The sequence below is a fragment of the Pristiophorus japonicus genome, chromosome 15, assembly GCF_044704955.1.
Source record: "Pristiophorus japonicus isolate sPriJap1 chromosome 15, sPriJap1.hap1, whole genome shotgun sequence".
In the NCBI taxonomy this organism is placed as follows: Eukaryota; Metazoa; Chordata; class Chondrichthyes; family Pristiophoridae; genus Pristiophorus; species Pristiophorus japonicus.
In genome coordinates, this window is record NC_091991.1 from 17,970,121 (window position 1) to 17,991,247 (window position 21,127).

The 21,127-nt window shown below is 43.0% G+C and overlaps 1 protein-coding gene across 3 annotated transcripts in view; it reads right to left on the minus strand.

Annotated features, from left to right (window-relative positions):
• The window catches only part of slc6a15 (solute carrier family 6 member 15), a 38,960-nt gene extending 18,346 nt beyond the window's left edge, over positions 1 to 20,614 (minus strand). The window contains exons 1-6 of one of the 3 annotated variants that reach the window (XM_070900196.1): positions 20,186 to 20,613; positions 12,757 to 12,799; positions 11,204 to 11,669; positions 10,344 to 10,501; positions 4,676 to 4,802; positions 4,404 to 4,585 (exon numbers count right to left, since the gene is read on the minus strand). In XM_070900196.1, the coding sequence (XP_070756297.1) occupies positions 4,404 to 4,585; positions 4,676 to 4,802; positions 10,344 to 10,501; positions 11,204 to 11,495 (759 nt within the window). In that variant the 5' untranslated portion in view covers positions 11,496 to 11,669; positions 12,757 to 12,799; positions 20,186 to 20,613. Of the gene's footprint in view, positions 1 to 4,403; positions 4,803 to 10,343; positions 10,502 to 11,203; positions 11,673 to 12,756; positions 12,800 to 20,185 lie in introns of all 3 variants that reach the window. The other 2 variants (XM_070900194.1, XM_070900195.1) reach the window with 2 other exon arrangements.
• Positions 20,615 to 21,127: the final 513 nt, after the last annotated feature.

Sequence of the window (21,127 nt, forward strand, 5' to 3'; positions counted from 1 at the left end):
GCTCTCTCCAAACGTAATAATCTGCAGGGTCCCACGCGGGCCGCTCGCAAGCTCTTACATTGAAAATATCGCGCATACGCAGAAATCTAAAGGCACCATCTGCACTGAAATAAACAGGTCATGTAAAACATAGTGCAGCCTGCAGGGAACATTGCTACCAAGGGATAGCTGTGGTTCAGTGGGCAGCACGCTCACCTCTGAGTCAGAAAGTTGTGGGTTCACAGTCCCACTCCAGAGACTTGAGCACAAAAATCTAGGCTGACACTGCAGTGCAATACTGAGGGAGTGCTGCCTGTCAGATTACATAAAAACATAGAGAGCAGGCCATTCGGCCCTTCAAGTCATGCACCACCATTCAATATGATCATGGCTGATTCTCTATCTCAACACCACATTCCTGCTTTTTCCCCATACCCCTTGATGTCTTTTTTATCTAGAAATCTATCTATCTCCTTCTTAAATATATTCAGTGACTTGGCCGCCACAGCCTTCTGTGGTAGAGAATTCCACAGGTTCACCACCCTCTGAGTGAAGAAATTTCTCCTCATCTCAGTCCGAAATTTCCTACCCCGTATCCTGAGACAGTGACCCCTTGTTCTAGCCAGGGGAAACATCCTCCCCGCATCCAGTCTATCCAACCCCGTCAGAATTTTATACGTTTCAATGAAATCCCCTCTCATTGCTGTCTTTCGGATGAGGTGTTAAACCAAGGCCTTGTCTGCTCTCTCAGGTGTACGTAAAAGATCCCATGGCACTATTTCGAAGAACAGCAGGGGTGCTATCCCCAGTGTTCTGGTCAATATTGATCCCACAATCAACATCACAAAGACAGATTATTTGTTTGTGGGAGCTTGCTGTGTGCAAATTGGCTGTCACGTTTCCTACATTACGACAGTGACTGAACTTCATTGGCTGTAAAGCGCTTTGGGGTGTCCTGAGGTCGTGAAATGTCTTTCTTTTTTTACCAGTTTAACCTGTTTAAAATAAACAGTTTAATAAATAACAGGCAAAGAACTTCCATACAAACATGTGTCCTTGGGAAACATGATTTCAACAGCACAGATTTTAATTTTACACATTACAAACAACTTTTCTTTTGCCGATAAGATTGCTGCCTAATAGCCCTATCAATCCCACTGTTGAAGATGAAGGCAGTAGCAATGTACATTTCTGCTAATTTTACAAATACAGATCATTGACTTGTTTATTTGTTCTGGTAATATACCCTGGGAATGATACTGAAAAAAAAAATCTCTTCACAGGCCACCTGCTTATCCTGATATGTTTAGATTACAATTTCTTGTGTTTGTCATGTATGTTCAGGCTGTCATCTATGTGAGGACTGTCATGTCTCCCTGTCAATTTGCTTCTTCCTGTTGGCCAAGTGTCTGTATATTCTTATTTTTTGGTACCCTGTATTTATCAATCATATTGCATGAAACAATTCTTCCTAATTTCACATTCCCTAGCCAACCACATTCGAGGGAAAAAATATTTGAAACAGCCGACATGACAGTTCCTCTACTCCCGCTCCCCCCTCAAGTAAAAGATAAACATAAAATATACACATAAATCATTAACATACCCATTAACTCAGCTCCAATTCCTCTGTCCTTATAACTTCCTGAACTTCGAGTACAGCCTTCTCCCCCATACCTAACGATCTCCACACAATCACCGAGTGTTCCACATTCAGAGACCCCAACGTAAACCGCCAAAATGCGTGTTCACGGGAAAGACTACATTTCCTATGAACTATTGCATAGCTGGGGCTCAAACCAATAAAAAATACACTTCCTTTTTCATGTAGCACAGACTCCCTTGGACATGCGTGCACAGCGATTCTGTCTCCAGTGAATAAGCTGCTGACTTAATTTCAGTCATGCTGCCACCTGGTGGTCAGAGAGACAAACATATGGGGATAAATTTGCATCCTCACCATCTGGGTGATCACCTGGTGGGACAGAACCTCTATAAAACCTGTCTTGATTTGCATTCCGTGATTGCCTGCAAATCCCCTGGGAGGATAGACGCACCAACATCAGTGTTCTCGCTCAGGCATCGAAGCGCTGACCACACTTGGCCAGCTCCGTTGGGCGGGCCACATCGTCCGCATGCCCGATATGAGACTCCCTAAGCAAGTGCTCTACTCAGAACTCATACACGGCAAGCGAGCCCCAGGTGGGCAGAGGAAACATTTCAAGGACACCCCCTAAAGCCTCCTTAATAAAGTGCAACATCCCCACCGACACCTGGGAATTCCTGGCCAAAGATCGTCCAAAGTGGAGGATGAGCATCCGGGAGGGCGCTGAGCACCTCGAGTCTCGTCGCCGAGAGCATGCAGAAATCAAGCACAGGCAGAGGAAGGAGCGTGCGGCAAACCAGACTCCCCACCCACCCTTTCCTTCAACAACTGTCTGTCCCACCTGCGACAGAGATTGTAATTCCCGTATTGGACTGTACAGTCACATGAGAACTCACTATTGGAGTGGAAGCAAGTCTTCCTCGATTTCGAGGGACTACCTATGATGACTATGATGATGATAAAGATGAAAATTTGCCCCATAGTGTAGAGGGAAGGGAAAGGTATAGATCCAATTGAGGGTGGACGGGAGAGGGCGAGAGAGCTAAAGATACAGTGGCGATTTTGGTGTGGAGGGCAGATAAGGGGCAGGGCATCTCCTCCGTTTGCCTCATATCGTTTGTAGGAGACCCGATTGATCTTGGTTGTTATAGCCACATTTAAATAGAAACGGTGAGCTATCAGTGAGCTGCTTATAGTGAAGGTGGAAAATCTGGCAGGACAAATGCCCAACATTGGCATACAGCTGGACCTTAACCGAAATAGTGGGAGTTAAATAGAGTGACAGAGTTCAGTAGCGGAGAAGTTTTATGAGCACACACACCAGCAAGGAGATGGACTTTTGAAAGCCTTTAAGGCTCAGAACTCTCAAGAGATTGAAGAAAACACATACCAGACCTGCTTCCAGCTTTTCCTGACTGCATCTAAGGGTCCGTTTAAATGGTGCTTTAATGGCCTCCTCCTGACCTGTACCGCCCATGGTCTGTCGGCAGGTTAAGAAAGTAACGCTGCAGTGCTGATTGACACAAAACTGGCATTGGGGTTCCTGACAACATCGGTTAACTCCTGCTTGAATATTTTAATTATTCTCCCACCTGATTCCATTTACAGTTGTAAAGGGCGGGGAAGTGAGACACAAATTGGCCCCACTTTCTTGGGGACTTGATCGGGGATTAAACAAACAGTGCTGGTATGTAGAGAGAAGAAGAATGCACTATTTTGAGGGGGGGGGGGTCAAAAAGAGAGGAGATACCATGTTGTGGGAGATAGATAGAGAAAAACTGCTTGCAGGTGGGAGAAGATGGAAGAAAAGAATAGAGCTGAACAAGCCAGAGATGTTTCAGTATTATATCTTGACCCGAAGACCCAAAACTGAGGCTGAGCTATTCTAAGTAAACAAAACATGTAACAAACACCAATTTCTGTTGGAGAAGTCTGGAACAATGAAATTTACGTGTAACATTTATCCTCATTCTCAGTGTAATGGCTCTGTGAACTAGCGAGCATGTGGTGGCAAGAGGCTGCAAAGGGGATGTAATTGGAACGGAGCAAATGTTAATGTTTCAATAGCTGCACCCTTTTAGTCTCTCTACCAATTGTTCGATGGCTACCGAAGTGTTCTGATCAAGTGATCCCTCATATGATTCAGCTCGCATTCAAATCAAGGACATACCATAAATTCACTGGTGCATGAATTTGTGAAATCTACCCTATAGTTTTTGAATACCAAACTTAAGCCGAGCCCAGCACAGGAACGTAGCAAGAGGAGCAGTTCAGGCCTTTTTTTGGCTTGGCTAGATCCAGTAAAGAGCACATCAGTTTGAAGTGAAAGTGCTGATTTTGAAATATATTATGTATAGATTAATTACCTGTTAAGAAATATGGAAGCATTCTTGTCCCCAAATTAAAAAATCTAACCAGGTTGACAATTCTTCATGTTAATTGAAGAAATTTGTAGACCTTAGTCCTGAAATTGTGAGTTTCTGTATCCAGACGATGGGATTCTCACAATTTCAGGGCTAAAGCATATATTAAAATTAATGGCCAGAAGATTGGGAATGCTGTGAATCAAGTAAACTGATCCCCATGTTTAATCCCCCAATTTCTGCTTCCGTTGAGCGAGACTGCACACTGGGAGCAGGCCTCAAAATGTTCAGGACTGTAATTTCCACCTCACAGTATATAAATGTTACCGTTCATAGTTACAGATGTGAAGAGAAAAATATTTTGCCTCACTGGGAAATAGGTATATTATAATCAAATTAAAGATGGAAATCTTAATACAGTGATTAATTCTGGCAGAGTCAAGAAAAACACTAACCTTTCCTGAAGACTGAATGCCTTTGATCATGGCAAGACACACCATAAGCCAGGCTATGAACAGGCAGATAGTCATCTTCCAGTTCAGACCGCCACTCTCGGAGATGGAGTTAGATATATCCAGCGCTTCTCTGTACCAGAAATAGGTAGTGGCAGAGCTTTTTACACATTCAGGCACAACGACTGAAACAAAGAGAAAGATCACATTGTTTGCATCACTTAACACACAATGGCATCTCGCATAACGACGGGGCACTGCTGTTGTATACTCACAGGTCTTGGTACCATTTTTCTCCAAGGGACACTGATCCCAAGGCAGTGGATGCTGAAAGGACTTGGACAAGTAAAAGAAGCTCCAGCCAATAATGACATTGTAGTACAGAGCGACAAAGAAGCACACCTACAATCAAAACACCAAGATGTATTTTACAATCCTTTCATTCTGTTCAATATAAGATACCCCGCCGATTTTTTTCTTATTAATGTTTTGTAAATTTTCCATATCATTTAGAACAATTATAATCTGCAAATTATGCTGTGCAATATTATTATCCAAATACTCAATGTAGACATATCAAATTCCTTTTACTGCAGAGTTGACGCCTGTTAAAGGAGAGATTTGAGATGAATGCATAAAATTAAAGCATTCTACAGTTTTCCAATTTTCTATATCGAATAAATTTCCTGTGCCTGTCGAGTTTGTCATTAAAGTCATGACCATCAAACCGTCGGGTTTGTTATCTACAATGTGACTTTCAATGGATTAAAAGAAATCACATTAGTAGTCTATTCCACGCTTTTAATTATTAGTCACGAATAAAAAAAGGGCAGCAATTTTATTCCAGTCTGATCTGAGCTCCATGTATTTAAGTGCAGAAAAACAATAAGCACTCTGCATTTTTTTTTGCATAGCTGCCCCTTTTTAATATGCAGCATTTTAATGAAACGGGAGACCATTGAATAAATCAGTGGGAGTGTGAAAGTAAAGCTGGGTTGTGTCAAAGTGGGAGGAAGTTGGTGCTCTGCATTGTGTACATGACGGGCAACTGAGAGGCTGAAGTAGCAATGCAGCTTCAACAGGAACGTGCATCCTGGTACATGCATTTATATGCATCTCATGTATTTCTAAAGGTTTTGGGACACATTCATCTCACTTCCTGTGTTACGTTGTTACAGATACAAAGTTTTGTTTCACACTTGAAAAATAAAGCCAATTATTGTAAAGTACAGAGCATCTTCCCCACCAATGGAAAATATTTTCTAATTGATTTCAGGAGTCGCAGTTTAAAAAGTATAGAAAAACTAAAACCAATCTAGCTTGTAATTGGCCTAAAGATGTCTCTCAGTTTCTAATTGACCAAGAAGGTACAGCAATGACATCTTTTTGCCTCAAAGGCCCTCGATATTTTCTCGAGGCTGGGAGGAGAGTGGGGGCCGGTTGGATTTTTGGAAGAGAAACTTGGAAGTGTGAGTTTCCCGGCCGTCCGGCAGAAATTAACCGCAGGACGTCATTTAAAATTGTTCAATAGCCCTCCCACCTTAATGTTGGCCAGATTCGGAGGCTGGCTGCCTGTTGGGCGGGAAAGCTGCCGGGGTGCGAATGACATGTTCGCCCGACATCGCTGGGGTGTTGGGCCAGACCAGACAACGTAGCAAGGGTGGGGGGGCAAATCATGCCTCGTGTGGGGCTCGGACATTGGGGGTCGAATCAGATATCGCTTGGGGATCGGCCGGTCATGGAGGTAAGCTTGTTGGGCCTGGGGGAAGCACTCTTGCTCATCTTGACCCAAAAGACACTTGCCTCATGGTTCCAGCGCTTCTCGCCTCCTTTTATCTGTCGGATTTCCTGTGGCCCAGGATTCCTGGCCTCCGTGTTCAAACTTACAATCCAAATAAAATAAGAACATAAGAACATAAGAAATAGGAGCAGGAGTAGGCCAAACGGCCCCTCGAGCCTGCTCTGCCATTTAATAAGATCATGGCTGATCCGATCATGGACTCAGGTCCACTTCCCCGCCCGCTCTCCATAACCCCTTATTCCCTTATCGTTTAAGAAAGTGTCTATTTATGTCTTAAATTTATTCAATATCCCAGCTTCCACAGCTCTCTGAGGCAGCGAATTCCACAGATTCACAACCCTTTGAAAGAAGAAATTTCTCCTCATCTTAGTTTTAAATGGGCGGCCCCTTATTCTAAGATCGTGCCCTCCAGTTCTAGTCTCCACCACCAGTGGAAAATAGAGGCATACAGCCTCCTGAAAAGATTTCAGTGACCCACGCTCCAACACGCCTCCATTAAAACCAGAAGTGGGAGGATTGGGGTAGGGTTTGAGAATTTAAAAATGTTTTACCTTGCACCCACCCTTGGGGGTTAAAATTCCCCCCCTAAGTTACCCACAGATGCACTTCAGCAATGGAAAAATACTGTATGTTGCACAGTATAATGCTCCTGTCCTTTAAAATAATGTAACCGCCAATACCATGGGACGTGTATTTCCCAAGGTACTGCTGAGATTCAGAGAGTACGCAATTTAACACCACTGAATGTAAAATGTATCCTGATCACTGATTTATGGCGATTGAATCAGTCAAACTGCATTTTTATTGCACTCTGTTATAGGAAATTTGGTGGTATTTTCTGGTTTGAATGGATATATCCATATGTTCATGAAATTGTAAATTAGTGGGTCTTGATCATTGTATGTTCATTTAACTATTTTATGCCTTAATTTTTTTAAACCCAGGATATATAGGAAGATGGTAAAGTATTCCAGATTATAGATAGGTTCTGGAGTCTGGGGCTCCTGGGAGCATGAGAGGATCAAAGGGTTGTTGAGTTTTGGGAGTATTTCGGAGAGGGGGTACTTGGGTCTGTGAGCAGTAAGAGTGAGGGTCTGAATGTATGGGAGTTGTAAAATGGGAATCTCGAAGTAGTGGGATGGTGATGCTAAGGTGTGGCTGTGTTGAGAGGATGGTATTGGTGTCTAGGAACATTGTAATTGGCATAAGAAGGGGATCCCGGGGTCTAGTAAAATTGGGAGTGAAATTCCCAGAAGTGGGAATAGGAGCATTGACAGGGATGTCACATGTCACAGGGGATGAGAGTACTGGTGGGTTTCCAGGGTCTGGGAGCAATGGGAGATGTATGGTGACTTCATGCCAGCAAATAAAGTGCAACATCCCCACCGACAACTGGGAGTCCCTGGCCAAAGACCGCCCTAAGTGGAGGAAGTGCATCCGGGAGGGCACTAAGCACCTCGAGTCTCATCGCCGAGAGCATGCAGAAACCAGGCGCAGACAACGGAAGGAGCATGCGGCAAATCAGTCCCACCCTCCCTTACCCTCAACGACTATCTGTCCCACTTGTGACAGGGACTGTGGTTCTTGTATTGGACTGTTCAGATATCTAAGGACTCATTTTAAGAGTGGAAGCAAGTCTTCCTCGATTCCGAGGGACTGCCTATGATGGTGAAATATAGTACAAGTGCATACAGTCAGCAAATACAGTATATAAGCTCTAAGCTTTCAACTCAGTGCCAAGAAAACATTTTGTGGCAACCTGTCCCTGTTCACAGAAAGGCCCTATGGCCATGTTCCCGGATATGACCTGGATACCTGCTTGAAGTTCTTTAAAGCTCTTAAGATGCTTTTAGAAGTTTAATAAAAATGCTGCAATGCCTTGAAGAAGTTAGTGCTGGCTCCCAGTCCACAGCTCAGAATGTGTCAATCTGCCCTTCCTTGGAATGGCAGCAGGGAGAGGAGTCAACCACTGGCCTTTAGGTGGGGCAGATTGGAAGCAGAGAGATGGCATCAATTCCCAGGGGGAGTTACGAACAGGGAGGAGAGAAAGCAAGGTTTCAAATCAACGGCCTGATCTTCAAATGCCTCGGGTAAATGGAGCTGTTGAAAACAGTGCAACCTGAATCTTGAAGATGCATGATGGTAGCTCGGGGGACCGGGGTTCAACTGAGTCACATGGGAAAAATCAACCAATGACGGGTAACTAGAAGAGATACAGCTATAAATAGAAAGCTTAACAAGAAAGCTTGAGAGTTATTGTGCTGTGCCTTTTGTTCCTAACATTTCCCATGTGTCACCTTTGGTACAGTCAGTGATAATTCTCATAATGGTGCTGCAAAGTATGTAAATAAAGTCAGTGATGAATGTCGAACTCAAGTTCGTTTTTGATATCATTATGTAACAATCCTGACCAACTAAAGAGTGGGAAGGTGGAGTTCTGGCTCTTCCCATCCGGGGGAAGAAAAGGAAGAATTAGATAAATAAGCTGAGAAGGTTCTGCAGAGAGGAATGGTGAAGTGCTGCTGCAGTTACCATGGTTACCAGTTACGATTAAGTAGACTCTGCTCTATATACAACACTGTGCTTAAAGCTTTCACTGAAAGAAGTTGTTATGAAGCATGCTCACAATAGGCACCGTTTCATATAACAGAGTTAAAACGTGTGCTCTGGTTTTTGCTCCAAGGTTTTTCTCCCCCCAAAAATCAAATTAGCAAAACGGAGAGCGATATTTTTAATACTAACTTTGAGAGAGTAGCAGCACTTGAAATAACTAGTGGTCTTTGGCCAAACAGACATAGTGTGCGGAATTTTTACTCGGGGGCAGATAGGGCGCTACAGGGCTGGAACCCGGGAGAACGGGTTTCCCGTTTAACGGCAGGGCCTCGTTTCAATTCTTTTTCTTTGTTTCCCGCCTGCAACCAGCCAGCTGTTGGGCGGGTAGGCCTAGGGAGTAGGTTCGATCACATGGGGAGGGGGGGGGGGGACTAGGTCAGAGGTCGGGGGGGGGCTCGTTGTAAGGGGCGGTGATGGGTGGGGGTTTGATCGCAGGGTGGGGAACAGAGAGTGTTCGCCCGGCAAAAACGCTGAGCCCAGCAGGTAAGTGGAAAGGCCTTCCTTTAGCTGTGGGTTCCCCATGGCCCAGGAAACCCAGCTGCCCACATTTAAATTTAAAATGGAGCTTCAAACTGAGGCACGCGGCCTCATTATAATATTTAAAGTGCTAACCCGCCGCCTAGGAACGGGTTGGCTGCCCGCTCCCCATCCCACCTCCGTTAAAACCGGAAGGAGGTGGGTTGGTGTCGGGATTAAGATTTTTAACACTTTAACATCCCACCAGACCCCAACCTACCTGTTTTTTGGGGTTATAATTCCCCCAATGAGGCTGATTCACCCGTCAAGCATTCTTAATATGGGACAGAACTTGTAGAGAGTACTGGTTGAGGAGTCATGGCCCCTGATTTTCTATTTGTACATTTGCATTGGTGTATTAGTTCTTGTCGCTGGTTAGGTTTGATTTCTTGAGGTGCAAGACGGTAAAACTCAGTTTCCTCTAAACAGTCTTACTTCCAGCTGCTACTTCATCGCAGCAACAGGAGTTGCAGTGAGTGAACACTGCATTTCCTATTAGGATAGCTGCTGACGGAAGCCCAAAGCTGTACTGAGATTTTATACTGATTGCTCAAACAGCCTGACCTCCACTTGACTGAAAGCAATCACCTCCGTGCACTTTTGACCAATTTTTGCACAAAGAGCTCGGCACAAAATCAGAGCTTATAATTTATACGTACAGTTAGTTTCAATTATAGTTGTGGCTGATCTGTAATTTTCTAATCACTGTAAGCAACCCTGGATATTTTTGTTCCTTCTAAAGAACTCAAAGGTGCGAGACAATACAAGAACGATGCAGTGCCTGACTTCTCCGTACTGCTGAGTACTCCAATATATGATGGTATGACATAAATCATCGTGGCATGAATCATTCCTTTCATTTGTGGAAGAATGCTCATATGATTGGATCAGGAAGAAATGACTTTTTCTGTCCTTTTACAGAAGAAATGGGGGAAAAGATCAAAGTATTTCCTCAGGCATTGTGAACTTGCATAGACAAAACCAAACATCATGTAAAAAAAAATTCAACGTACAACGCAGCTTGAAAATCCGATTCCTCCCAGTCTTGGGCTGATGTAATTCCACACACCAATACTGCCTCGTCTGATTCGTTGACCGACTGCAAGCTCCAGGAAAAACAGTGGGATCCCAATAATGAGCAGCAAAATCAAATACGGCACAAGGTAGGCACCTGAAGAAGAGACAACATGGTTTTACAACCTGCCATCACCGTCTCATATCAAATCTTTGCGCAACTCTATCTTAGCCGATATTTCACTTAGTATAAAGTCTCGATGATTTGTAACATATTTTTGAGAAACACATTAAATTTTGATTCATCAATTTTGTGACATAAATTAAGATCAGATTTTCATACTTTTCTTTCACGTAGATAGATGTGTTTAAGAACCATTGAACTTAAAACACACCTCTTCAAACTGACATACATTAATTCGTCTGCTTTTCTTTAACTGTGTACATAACATTTCATAAATGTGCAAGCAAGCCTTATAGTTCAAAGCAGAGAATGGAGTCATTATGAAATGTCCGTGTCACTATAGGATAAGTGAGGTTCATGATACACTTCTTAGGCATAGTTGTGATCACAAAAACTCCAGGTCCAATTAAATTATTAGACATCGCTGCACATAAAATTGAGATTGGAATGCAGATGTTAATCCTAAAACTAATTATGCTTAATTATAAGATAAAGCAGCAAGTTTTCTAAATTTCAAACACAGCGCCCAGTGGTCACAGTAATCACAAGGTTTTGAAAACTACAAAGAATTATTTTATATAAACTAAATCTTCTCTCCATTAAGGAGAGCACAATTTTATTGCCCAATGTGTTTAGCAGCTCTAAGATTGACTATATTGGTGGTTGTACACTTACCTCCACCATTTTTTTGACATAAGTATGGGAATCTCCATACATTGCCTAAACCAACAGAGAATCCAACCTGTGCCAGAATGTACTGAAGTTTGCTATTCCAGGCAGGCCTTTCATCTTCAGTATCAGATCCTTCTTCAATGTCCACATCTTTGTCAGTCTGGGAATCATCGACATATAACGCACTCTTCTTAAACTGATCGTCATTCATGTCCTCATTGGAAAGAAGATCCTTGACAGACTCTGTGACATCCTCGTCCAGTTCCCTCTTCGCAACTTTGCTGTTTTTAGGCATTGGAAACACTAGTTCACAGATTCTGTACCACTCTACAAAAGTCTAGCAGCAATACTTTCAGTCAAATGTAACTCGATGTCAAGCAGGTGAGGGAGGAGCCCAACTGACAAACAGTTACTGACGGCCCGAGGTGGATTCTTAGTGAGTCTGAAAGAGTACTCTGTACTTCAAAATCTGCTGGAGGAAAACAGTTACATTTTGGTCACCAGAACAACAAATATTAGAAGCAGCAGTTGATCAAACATTTCAAAGACAACTTTTGTTCTTCATATTATTCTTGAAGGTCGGTTGCAAAGCCACAGCTTGCATTTGTGTAACACACCACACCTCGCATAATGTTTCAGCTGCTTAATCAGAAGAAAAAGGACATCATGCAGGGGAAGGAGAAATGAAGGCGATGGACCAAAAGCATGGTCAAAAAGTTTAAAGGACCATTTGAGGGCACGGGGGTTGGAGAGAGTTCCAGAGGGAAAGGGTGTAATGACTGAAGGGTCTGTCCCAAATGGCAGAGTGGGGCAAAGGAGTCGGAGGAGTGAAAGGTGCACGCTGGGACACATAATTGGTGGGGGTATTACTCAGCTTGAGAGGTGTAAGTTCATGGAGGGATTTGAAGATCAGGCCAAGGTCCTTGAAATTAATATACTGGGGTTTAGTGAGCCAGGTGAGTTTGATGGGGATGGGTGTAATATCAGTAAGAGGACATTAGCCACCAAGATGTCTGGATTAGTTGGAGTTTGTGAATCATCAAAAAGGCAAGGCCAGCCAGGGGGTAGTTGAGCAGTTGATTCTTGATGCAATGAAGGTGGACAAAATCCCGAAATGGAAAAGTGCAGTCTAAAAAATAGTAAATATTTCATTGGTAATCTGTTCCTGTTCTGTTTGTGCATAATGAGTGTGGTTCCTTGGGGAAAGCAGCTGATCAATACAACTTTTGAATTACTTAGATTAAAACAGCTTTGTTGGAGCTATCCCCAATCATAGAACATCACATCTGCTTTACTTGCACTAAAAGACTGTGTGGTGAAAGAATATATAATATATAATATTGGGCAATATAACTGTTGTCGTCTCAGCAATTCTTGCATTAAGAGCCGAGAGATGACAAACCTCAGAGCAAGTTGTTGTTTGTAGTCACCGAAAGTAATTGGTAAGAAATAAAGGGCATAAAATAGCCGTATATCCAACATTGCAGGAGTAACACAATTCTGAGCCAACAAGTACAAAGGTCAAGCATAACAGTCTTGCAGAATTCATAAATTACCTTCTTAGAACTGTTCTCTGCCAGGAACTTGCGGTTTCAAGTTCTGTGCAAGAAATGCAGAACACAAGTAAGCAACATATGACATTTGAAGAATGAGATTATAATAGTAAATCCATTAAGTCGAAGAAACTTTCACGAGGTAGAATAATGGAGGCTTCTTTTGCCAAGACACTTCTGTCCTTTGTTGTAAAAGTAACCAGATACGGACTAAGGGCTGGATTTTTGGTCTTCTGCCGCCCCTGTTAGCACCCCGGAGGGGCGGCAATGACGGCAGTAAGCGCTTGCGGGCAGGCGGCCAGTTTCCAGCGCCCTGCCAGGACATTTGGTGTCGGTTTCGGTGGGGCACGGAGCATTACCGCCTGGATGTGGCGAGCCGTTGTGCAATGCCCCTGGTTGCGAGACGGGCTCGATATTTGGATCATGACCGACCCGTAGTGCTGCGTAGCGCCCCCTGCTGGGAACGCCTGTGAAAGCTGGCATTCCAAGCTGCAGCAGAAGCAGTGAGGTAAGTGATATAAGTGTGATTGTTTTTTTTTGCGATTTATATGTGGTGGCGTGAGTTATTTATTGGGAATGTTTTTGGTGGGTTTTCTTCAGGTTTCCCCTCCCCCCACCCCCTCCCCGAGGCCTCCCTTAGGGAACTCCAAGGCCGGCTGTTTAACTCGGGATTTTCACTTGCTCAGCCGGCCTAGGGCCCTAAAAGAGGTCTGCAACGCCTCCTTTAGGGCTCCGCTCCAAACTCAGGGCCCAGCTGATAGATTTTGTGGCGGCAGACGCAATCCATTTGCCGGCGCAAAATTTACTGCTCCACCCGAATTAATGCCACAACAGAGGCATGATAGAATTTCCACCCCAATCTCCCCAAAGTAATGCAAATGGTTTTGAAACAGAGGTAAATTTTCCTGCAGAGCAAAAATCTTTACTGTGGCAGTAAAATAATTAATTTTGCTGATAGAAAAGCTTTACACTTCATTGACAGTCAGTTAATGTTGTGCCTCGTGCTCCTGATAAACGGAAAACAGTTTTTCATTTTTGAGCTGTACCTGCCCAATATTGCACAAGAAACTGGCATTCTTTACCTATCTAGCCAGTTTGCCAGGAGTGACGGATAAAGTATTTTTTTTAAATTAAGCCCAAACAAGCTGGTTTAAAAGAGTCACACTGTACAGAGGCAGGAAGTTTTGCATTCCATCGAATGCTCCCTCATCTGTGTAACTACTGGGTGAACTCAGTTCCACTGAAGCATAATTAGCGTATTGAAAATTATAAGAAGGTATTTGGGATTGAATTCAGATGAATTTGATGGGTAGATATTCTCATTTGAATTCATGTCTGATTTCTTAATTTATTTTCTGTTGGAACTAATGTTAGACAGTCAACACTAAATGTGCATATTGAAGAGCTGTGATCATTAAAAATGCGGTACAATTTTTCTGTAAAAATGATACTATTGAATAAACTAAAATAAATTGTTTATAGAATGCACAGCCCTAGAAGGCCATCAATGGAGGTTCAATTGACATTGCTAAAAGGGAAATAGATACTTACTTGGGAAGGGTATTAAAGTATACGGAGAAAGGTTGGGGAATTGCATTTTCGGAGAATTGCGCCAGGCGCAAACAATTTCAAACTTTTTTAAAATCCGCTGTTTGCACTCCCAGAAAGAAGTGGAGCACTAAATCAAGTGCTCCACCACCTTCTCGGAGTGCAACGGCATCGGGCGGGGGGGGGCGGAGACTTCAGCAGGCATGCTCACTGGGCCGTGCAGCGCTGCCACGTTCAAAGGCTCCTTCCCTCCCTTAAAGGGAAGGGCCATCACTTCGGGCTCTGCAATATAAAAGGCACCTACCTGGACCACCAAGGCAGCGGCGATCCCGCGGAGTCGGCCCTGCACTCTGCCGGAGTGCCGGGCTAAATGATCGCGGGCAGGAACCTGTGCAAAAAACGACAGTAAGAAAGCTACGCTTTTTGTTTACTTACCTCGGCCACCTCGCCTTTAACCAAAGCCCCTGTAGTGGCCGTCGCCCGATGCAAGCCTCCTGCAGCTGTCGGTGCTTTCACTCGGCGCTGCTGCAGGCGGCGGAAGTCAATTTCGGGTCCGGGGTGCTACCAGAACGATGCACATGGCGATGACATCATGATCTCCAGGCGCAAGACATCGGAGTGCAACACTGTTGTCATGCTGCAAAAGTCCCGCCGAATACGGCGGAGTCAATGTCAGAGCTGCACCCATTTGTGCCCCGTTAACACCCCCAATGGATGGCGCATAGACACACAATTTCTCACCCTCAAAGAGCTCCCAAACCTAACAAAATGGTAGGTTAGGCTCAATATGCTGAATGCCCTAATCCTGTTCCTTTGCCCCTACATTTCATTATGGTGCAAAAACATTATTTTAGTATTCAAAGCATTTGCTTTTGAAGCACTAGTGGTATTTTGGTATCCAATCTGAACAAAATATTTGTTTATTTAGAAGTTTGTACAGAAAGTGGTTATGTGATGAGATTATAAATCTAGACAAATATTTGCAACTAATAACAATACTTAAATTATTTTTAAACCATGTATTTCCATAAATGCACCTCAAACTCAAGTTTAAACAACTAACTTCTGCAGCATATGGAGTTCAGGACTGGAACATCGGGTCCTTCATTGAAATATCTGTGAACTCTCGTGGAAGCAAGTCATCCTCGTTCGAGAGACCACCTATGATGATGACTAGTCTGTGCATACTGCAATTCCCCTGCACAGGAGTAAACTCTAGGCCCCCCTCTTCCAGCAGTTAACATTTAAATGAGAGGACAGGTGGGAGTGCACACTTTCCAAATCTATCCAGGTGAGTTTCAAAAGTATCCAGGAAATTCAACAGACTCCTGATCACTTTGAAAACCAGCTTTGACACTGTTCTAGAGCTATACTATATGTGACATCAACCCCAAGTGGTGTGAGACTGCTTTCTCCAGGGATTCTCATAGCACTTGTCTCCAGAATCAGGCCAGGCCATAATTAAAGATTTATACTGTAACTTCAGAGTTGTTGTGGAAATTGTTTTGCAGCAACTCCAAAGTGCATTAAAAGTTTCAAAATCAAATCACTTATGGATCTAGTCAGATCGACGACCTTCCATTGCTTACCTCCCTTCTAGTTCAGCTACGGCAAGAGTCAACAATGGAAACTAATACCTTAGTCTATTATCCCAACTAGCTTCTGTATTCTTAAGACACAAGTATTTTTCCTCAACAAAAACACAAGATATTTTAAGCAACCTCTGAGGCTTAAACTTCTACTTCTTCACATATTTCCCATAAAACATATTAATTTAATAATATATTTGGGACTTCCGGTGCTGTTAGTATGTACCTTAATCCACTCATTCGTTTGCAATAACCAATCTTTCACTTGGGAGTACAAAAGTCAGAAACTCACAGAAAATTTGACACATGTCAATTATTTCTATGTATAAATATCATCATGGGGTAAGTGAAGCTATTTTGGTCACCAACAAAATGAAGGTCTAAGCCGCCTCCACACCTTCAAAGACACTTTCAGATACAATGAATGGCCTTCGAAGAAGAAGTGCGCCCTACTGATTCTGGCAGCGAAGCTGTCAGGTACTGTTCCATGAATATTAAAAAGAGTTACTTCTTGTGTTGAAGACAATCAAACTATTGGTAATAGATGCTGTGCGTTTTGGAATAAAAAATAATAATTCAGTATTATGTCCTTTGCATCGGCTTCACATGGAAAATACCAACCAAAAGTATATTTTTTCCATTTTGTTAACTTTTCTCTAAATTGTGGTTAAAAATGGATGTTGACATTTATCAGAGCTTGCTATCAACTTCTTGAATATAACTACAGAAAACTGAATTGGTGTCCTGCTACTGTCGCCAAAGCTGGGTGACCTATGTGCAATTCCTTCTTTATCGTAAACGTATTGGGACATATAAATATGTTTAAGGCACTATATAAATGAGTTGTTATTGTTGTAATTGCCCTCCTGCATATATATTTCCCTTATTTGTGATACCTAACTAACTCCCCATGATCGTCATGGCCTTCAGCCAGGAAAATAGGAGTAAACTATGCAGATACCACTCCGCGTCAGCTAACAAGAGGCCTTAGGGCGGATACAGAAGAGATTTACCAGAATGCTACCAGGAATGAGGGACTTCAGTTACATCGAGAAGTTAGGATTGTTTTCCTTAAAGCAGAGAAGGTTAAGGGGAGATTTGATAGAGGTGTTCAAAACTTTGAGGGGTTTTGGTCGGAGTAGATGTGTAGAAACAGTTTCTGCTGGCAGTAGCTTCAATAACCAAAGAATGCAGATTTAAGATAATTGGCAGAAAATCCGGGGGAGAAGTTATGAGAATTTGTTTTAATGCAGCGAGTTGTTATGATCTGGAATGCACTGCCTGAAAAGCTGTTGGAAGCAAATTCAATCACAAATTTCAAAAGGGAATTGGATATACACTTGAAAAGGAGAAATTTGCAAGACTATGGTGAACCAGCAGGGGAGTGGGACTAATTGGATAGCTCTTTCAAAAAGCCGGAATACGATGGTCAGGTCAGCCTCCTCCTGTGCTGTATAATTCTATGAATGGTGATCCAGCACTTTTGTACAATCTGAATACAAATGGTAACATCCTTCAAACAGTTCACCTGGAGGAAAGGCTCCTTCACTAATTCATCTAACAATAGCATGAATCAATTTATAAAGAGCAGGGATATGATTTGGGTACAAATGCACAGAAACCCACCCTCACCCATCAGAAATGTCAATAAAATAGAACTTTGTGAGGCAGAAACAACACCAGAATATTGGAATTATTTGTAATGGTTCTGGAACGTTCCCCATGATAGGCACCAAAATCTCCAGCAACATTAGGCCGAAACAACTGACTTTATTTTTAGGTAGAGTTCATTTCCAAATAATGTATAATTTATGCAAAGATTTGATGAATTCTGGCATGTTAAGGTCAGGATATACATACTGGGGAGGGTTAATTGATCTGCAGCAGTCATTTAACCATATTTATTATCTGTATGGTTTCAAATTCCTAAAATTATTTGCAAATCTGTGTTCGAAGCAAAGGGTTGTGTCAATATGTTTGGCAGGATTCTTAATGGTGGTGATTATTTATGGCAAGCAAGCAACTAATGTCTTGAATAAATTCACTCGTCTTTGTAAACTTAACTGCACCAGTGTTATTAAGATGAACTGGGCATATTACATGTATTAGTAATGTGCAACTTCAAAATGGTCAATAACTACCATACGACTATCAAATCCTCTTTCCTATTAGGTAAATTATTTAAATCTCAATGATTTGCGGTAGTCTCACAATGATAAATTGGGACGCCGCTTCTCACGTCTGAAAACTTGCTGACACACCAAACCAGTTGAACCGAGTATCACAACATTCAAGGTTAATATTTTAGAACTAAACGGGACGGGACGCTGACCATTGGAGGAGGTGGTTTGCAGCTTTAAAGTGGAAAATTACAGTTTACTGTTTTCAGCCTGTCGCTTATTTAACCAGAAATCAATGTTCATAACATCAAGAAATGTGATGCCATTATTTCAGATGAAACCTTTTTTTTAACATCTGCTGCATCTCCAAAGAGAGATCAAACAGATGTCACGCCACTATCCCTCAAGCTGTCCCCACCAAATCAATAACCCTGACATTGCAATCCTATTTAAAGCCAGGCAGCCCGCTACCGCATTATATGGGCTGACTGGCAAATCATTGCCTGGGCAGTAGGCTAGCCTGTATCATTAAAATGAAATGTGTTGCAAAACGCACACATTCTCTAATCATTACAGCACGTGTCAGAGCAAGATGCTCGGTGACTCCCTTTGCACCGTTCAGACATTCAGGAATCAATCATTGTATTCAGTAAGCCAGTTACAAGAGCGACATTGAGTGCTGCCTTGCAGTCTGTCTCACGGGAAGCTCAAAGGCGCGGCTGGTCCATGAACACTGCGTCCTGCACCCAGCCAGGCAGCAGGCTGCCTCTGCACAAACCGACCTCGTGTATATATACACACACACAGACAACTAAAATCTGTCTGAGACCTTCGTCCTTGACAGGGGGTGGTGGGGGTATGCCAATCCTTTAAATCCCGTGCCTGTCCACAGAAAGATAATCGGACCGCGTCATTGACAGTAATACCGCCTGTGATCATCGAATATAAAGCACTAGGAAGTCAACGTGAAATCATTTCAGAAATAATCTGAAGAGATTACCATTCAAACTTGACAGGTGTGGGTCAAACCATCTGAAAGGGGCGAGGGGAGGGGGAGGAGACATGCAATGACCTTGGGTGGTAATTTGCTGAAGAGATTGTCGCAGATCAAATGCACCGCAGACTGCAAGGACAAATAACGTGCTGATATGATCAAGAATAGCGAAAAATGTCTGTGCTGTGTGCGTGTGTGTTGGGCATGAGATTGTGTTTGTATGTGTGTCTGCTTTGTATTTGTATGCGTTTATGTCTGTGTCTGTGTCTTTGTGTCTACGTTTGTATGTGTATTTGTATGCATGCCCGTGTCTCTGTGTATGTATTTATTTGTGTGTGCCTATGTATTTGTGTGTGCCTATCTCTATATGTGTGTATGTCTATGCATTTGAGTGTATCTATGTCTCTGTGTGTCTTATGTATTTGTGTGTGTCTCTGTCCATGTCTGTCTGTGTGTCTATGTATGTGTATGTGTCTATGTATGTGCCTGTCTGTGTCTATGTCCATGTCTGTGTGTGTATCTGTGTGTGTATTAGTATGCGTGTCCATGTCTGTGTGTGTCTATATCTATGTGTCTATGTCTGTGTGTATTAGTATGCGTGTCCATGTCTGTGTGTGTGTGTCTATGTCTGTGTGTGTGTATTAGTATGCGTGTCCATGTCTGTGTTTATGTCTATGTATTTGTGTGTATGTCTATATCTATGTCTGTGTGTGTGCCGTTCAGGGGAGAGGAGGAGACGCAGAGCTGAGCAGACAGAACCGCTTCTTGAAATTTGCATACAAACCCAAACATACACCACCATCATCACGGTACCGACCATCCGCCGTGCTACGAGCTGATCCACGGGCAACTAAAATAAATGGATAGATTCCGCCGGCAACAATATCGCGGGTTTCCGTCAATCCAGTAAGGCGAGACACTCACTGCAGCACTATGAATGGAAAGCCAGAAAACCGAGCGAGCGCCTCCGCGCACTCACAAAAGATCATTTATTTTCTTCACAATTTTTCAAATGCACATACCTGTCTCAATACTCTGCCTTCAGGAAACAATGCAATATACCAACATTACAATTCATCGCAAATTATGATTCATCGCAAATTAGACTTAATCGCAAATTAGAATTGCAAAATTAGAATACGATTTGGGGCTACGATTTATAATTGTGCGTATTATCTTACCTTTTTTAACGAATGAGATACCATTGAGTGAATGGTCTGGGCGCTGCCGGAGGATCTGTGTCGGTGTGTTCAGGGACTGAGGAAGGAGCTTTCATATGATGGGAGGCTGGAGTCTCTCTAACACAGAACCACACCTTCACTGAACTCCAACCCTCCAGAGTGACGAAGCCAAAAACACAAACCATTCACTTAAAGGGAAATGCTTTTCTAAATCCACTTCTAGTAACGTTAACCACCCGCCGCCCCCCAACCAATGATTTTCGATTTTGTGTAAACAAGACTTTGTAGTTAAGCAATTTACAATGCCAACAACAATTCTACCTCCCACGGGTTTGTAGCGTTCTGTTCGAAGGTTGAGCAACGAAAGGCTTGATATTGGGCACGGGATTGAGATTGCATTGTAGCAGTCTTCAAATTATTCTGCCATCGACCTGGGTAAAATGTCAGGACCCGTTCATCCCCCAGAGCATCAGCTCTCTGCTGCTCCCACAATCTCAGCCAAACGCTTTATTTTGAATGTGTATTATTTATACTTGGACATGAGTAAATAATCTCCATAATAAAATAACAATGTTTACACTTTGACGCTGCTGTCACTCTGAAGAGATGCTGGCTGAGGAATTGGCCAATGGGATTGGGAATTTCCCAATGGGAATGCCACTGCACCTGATATTCATGCTAGAGGAAGAGAAGCTGTAAGGGAGGCATCAGAGGCGAACCAGGCCATCCCAGTACTAATACAAAAGCAAAATACTGCGGATGCTGGAATCTGGAATAAAAACAGAAAATGCTGGAAATCTCAGTGGGTCAGGCAGCATCTGTGGAGTGAGGAAGCAGAGTTAATGTTTTGGGTCGATGACCCTTCATCAGAACTACCTATCCAGGGGGATCTATAGATTCAAGTGCCCTTTCAGAGACCAGCCCCAGGAGCTCTGTCTCAGG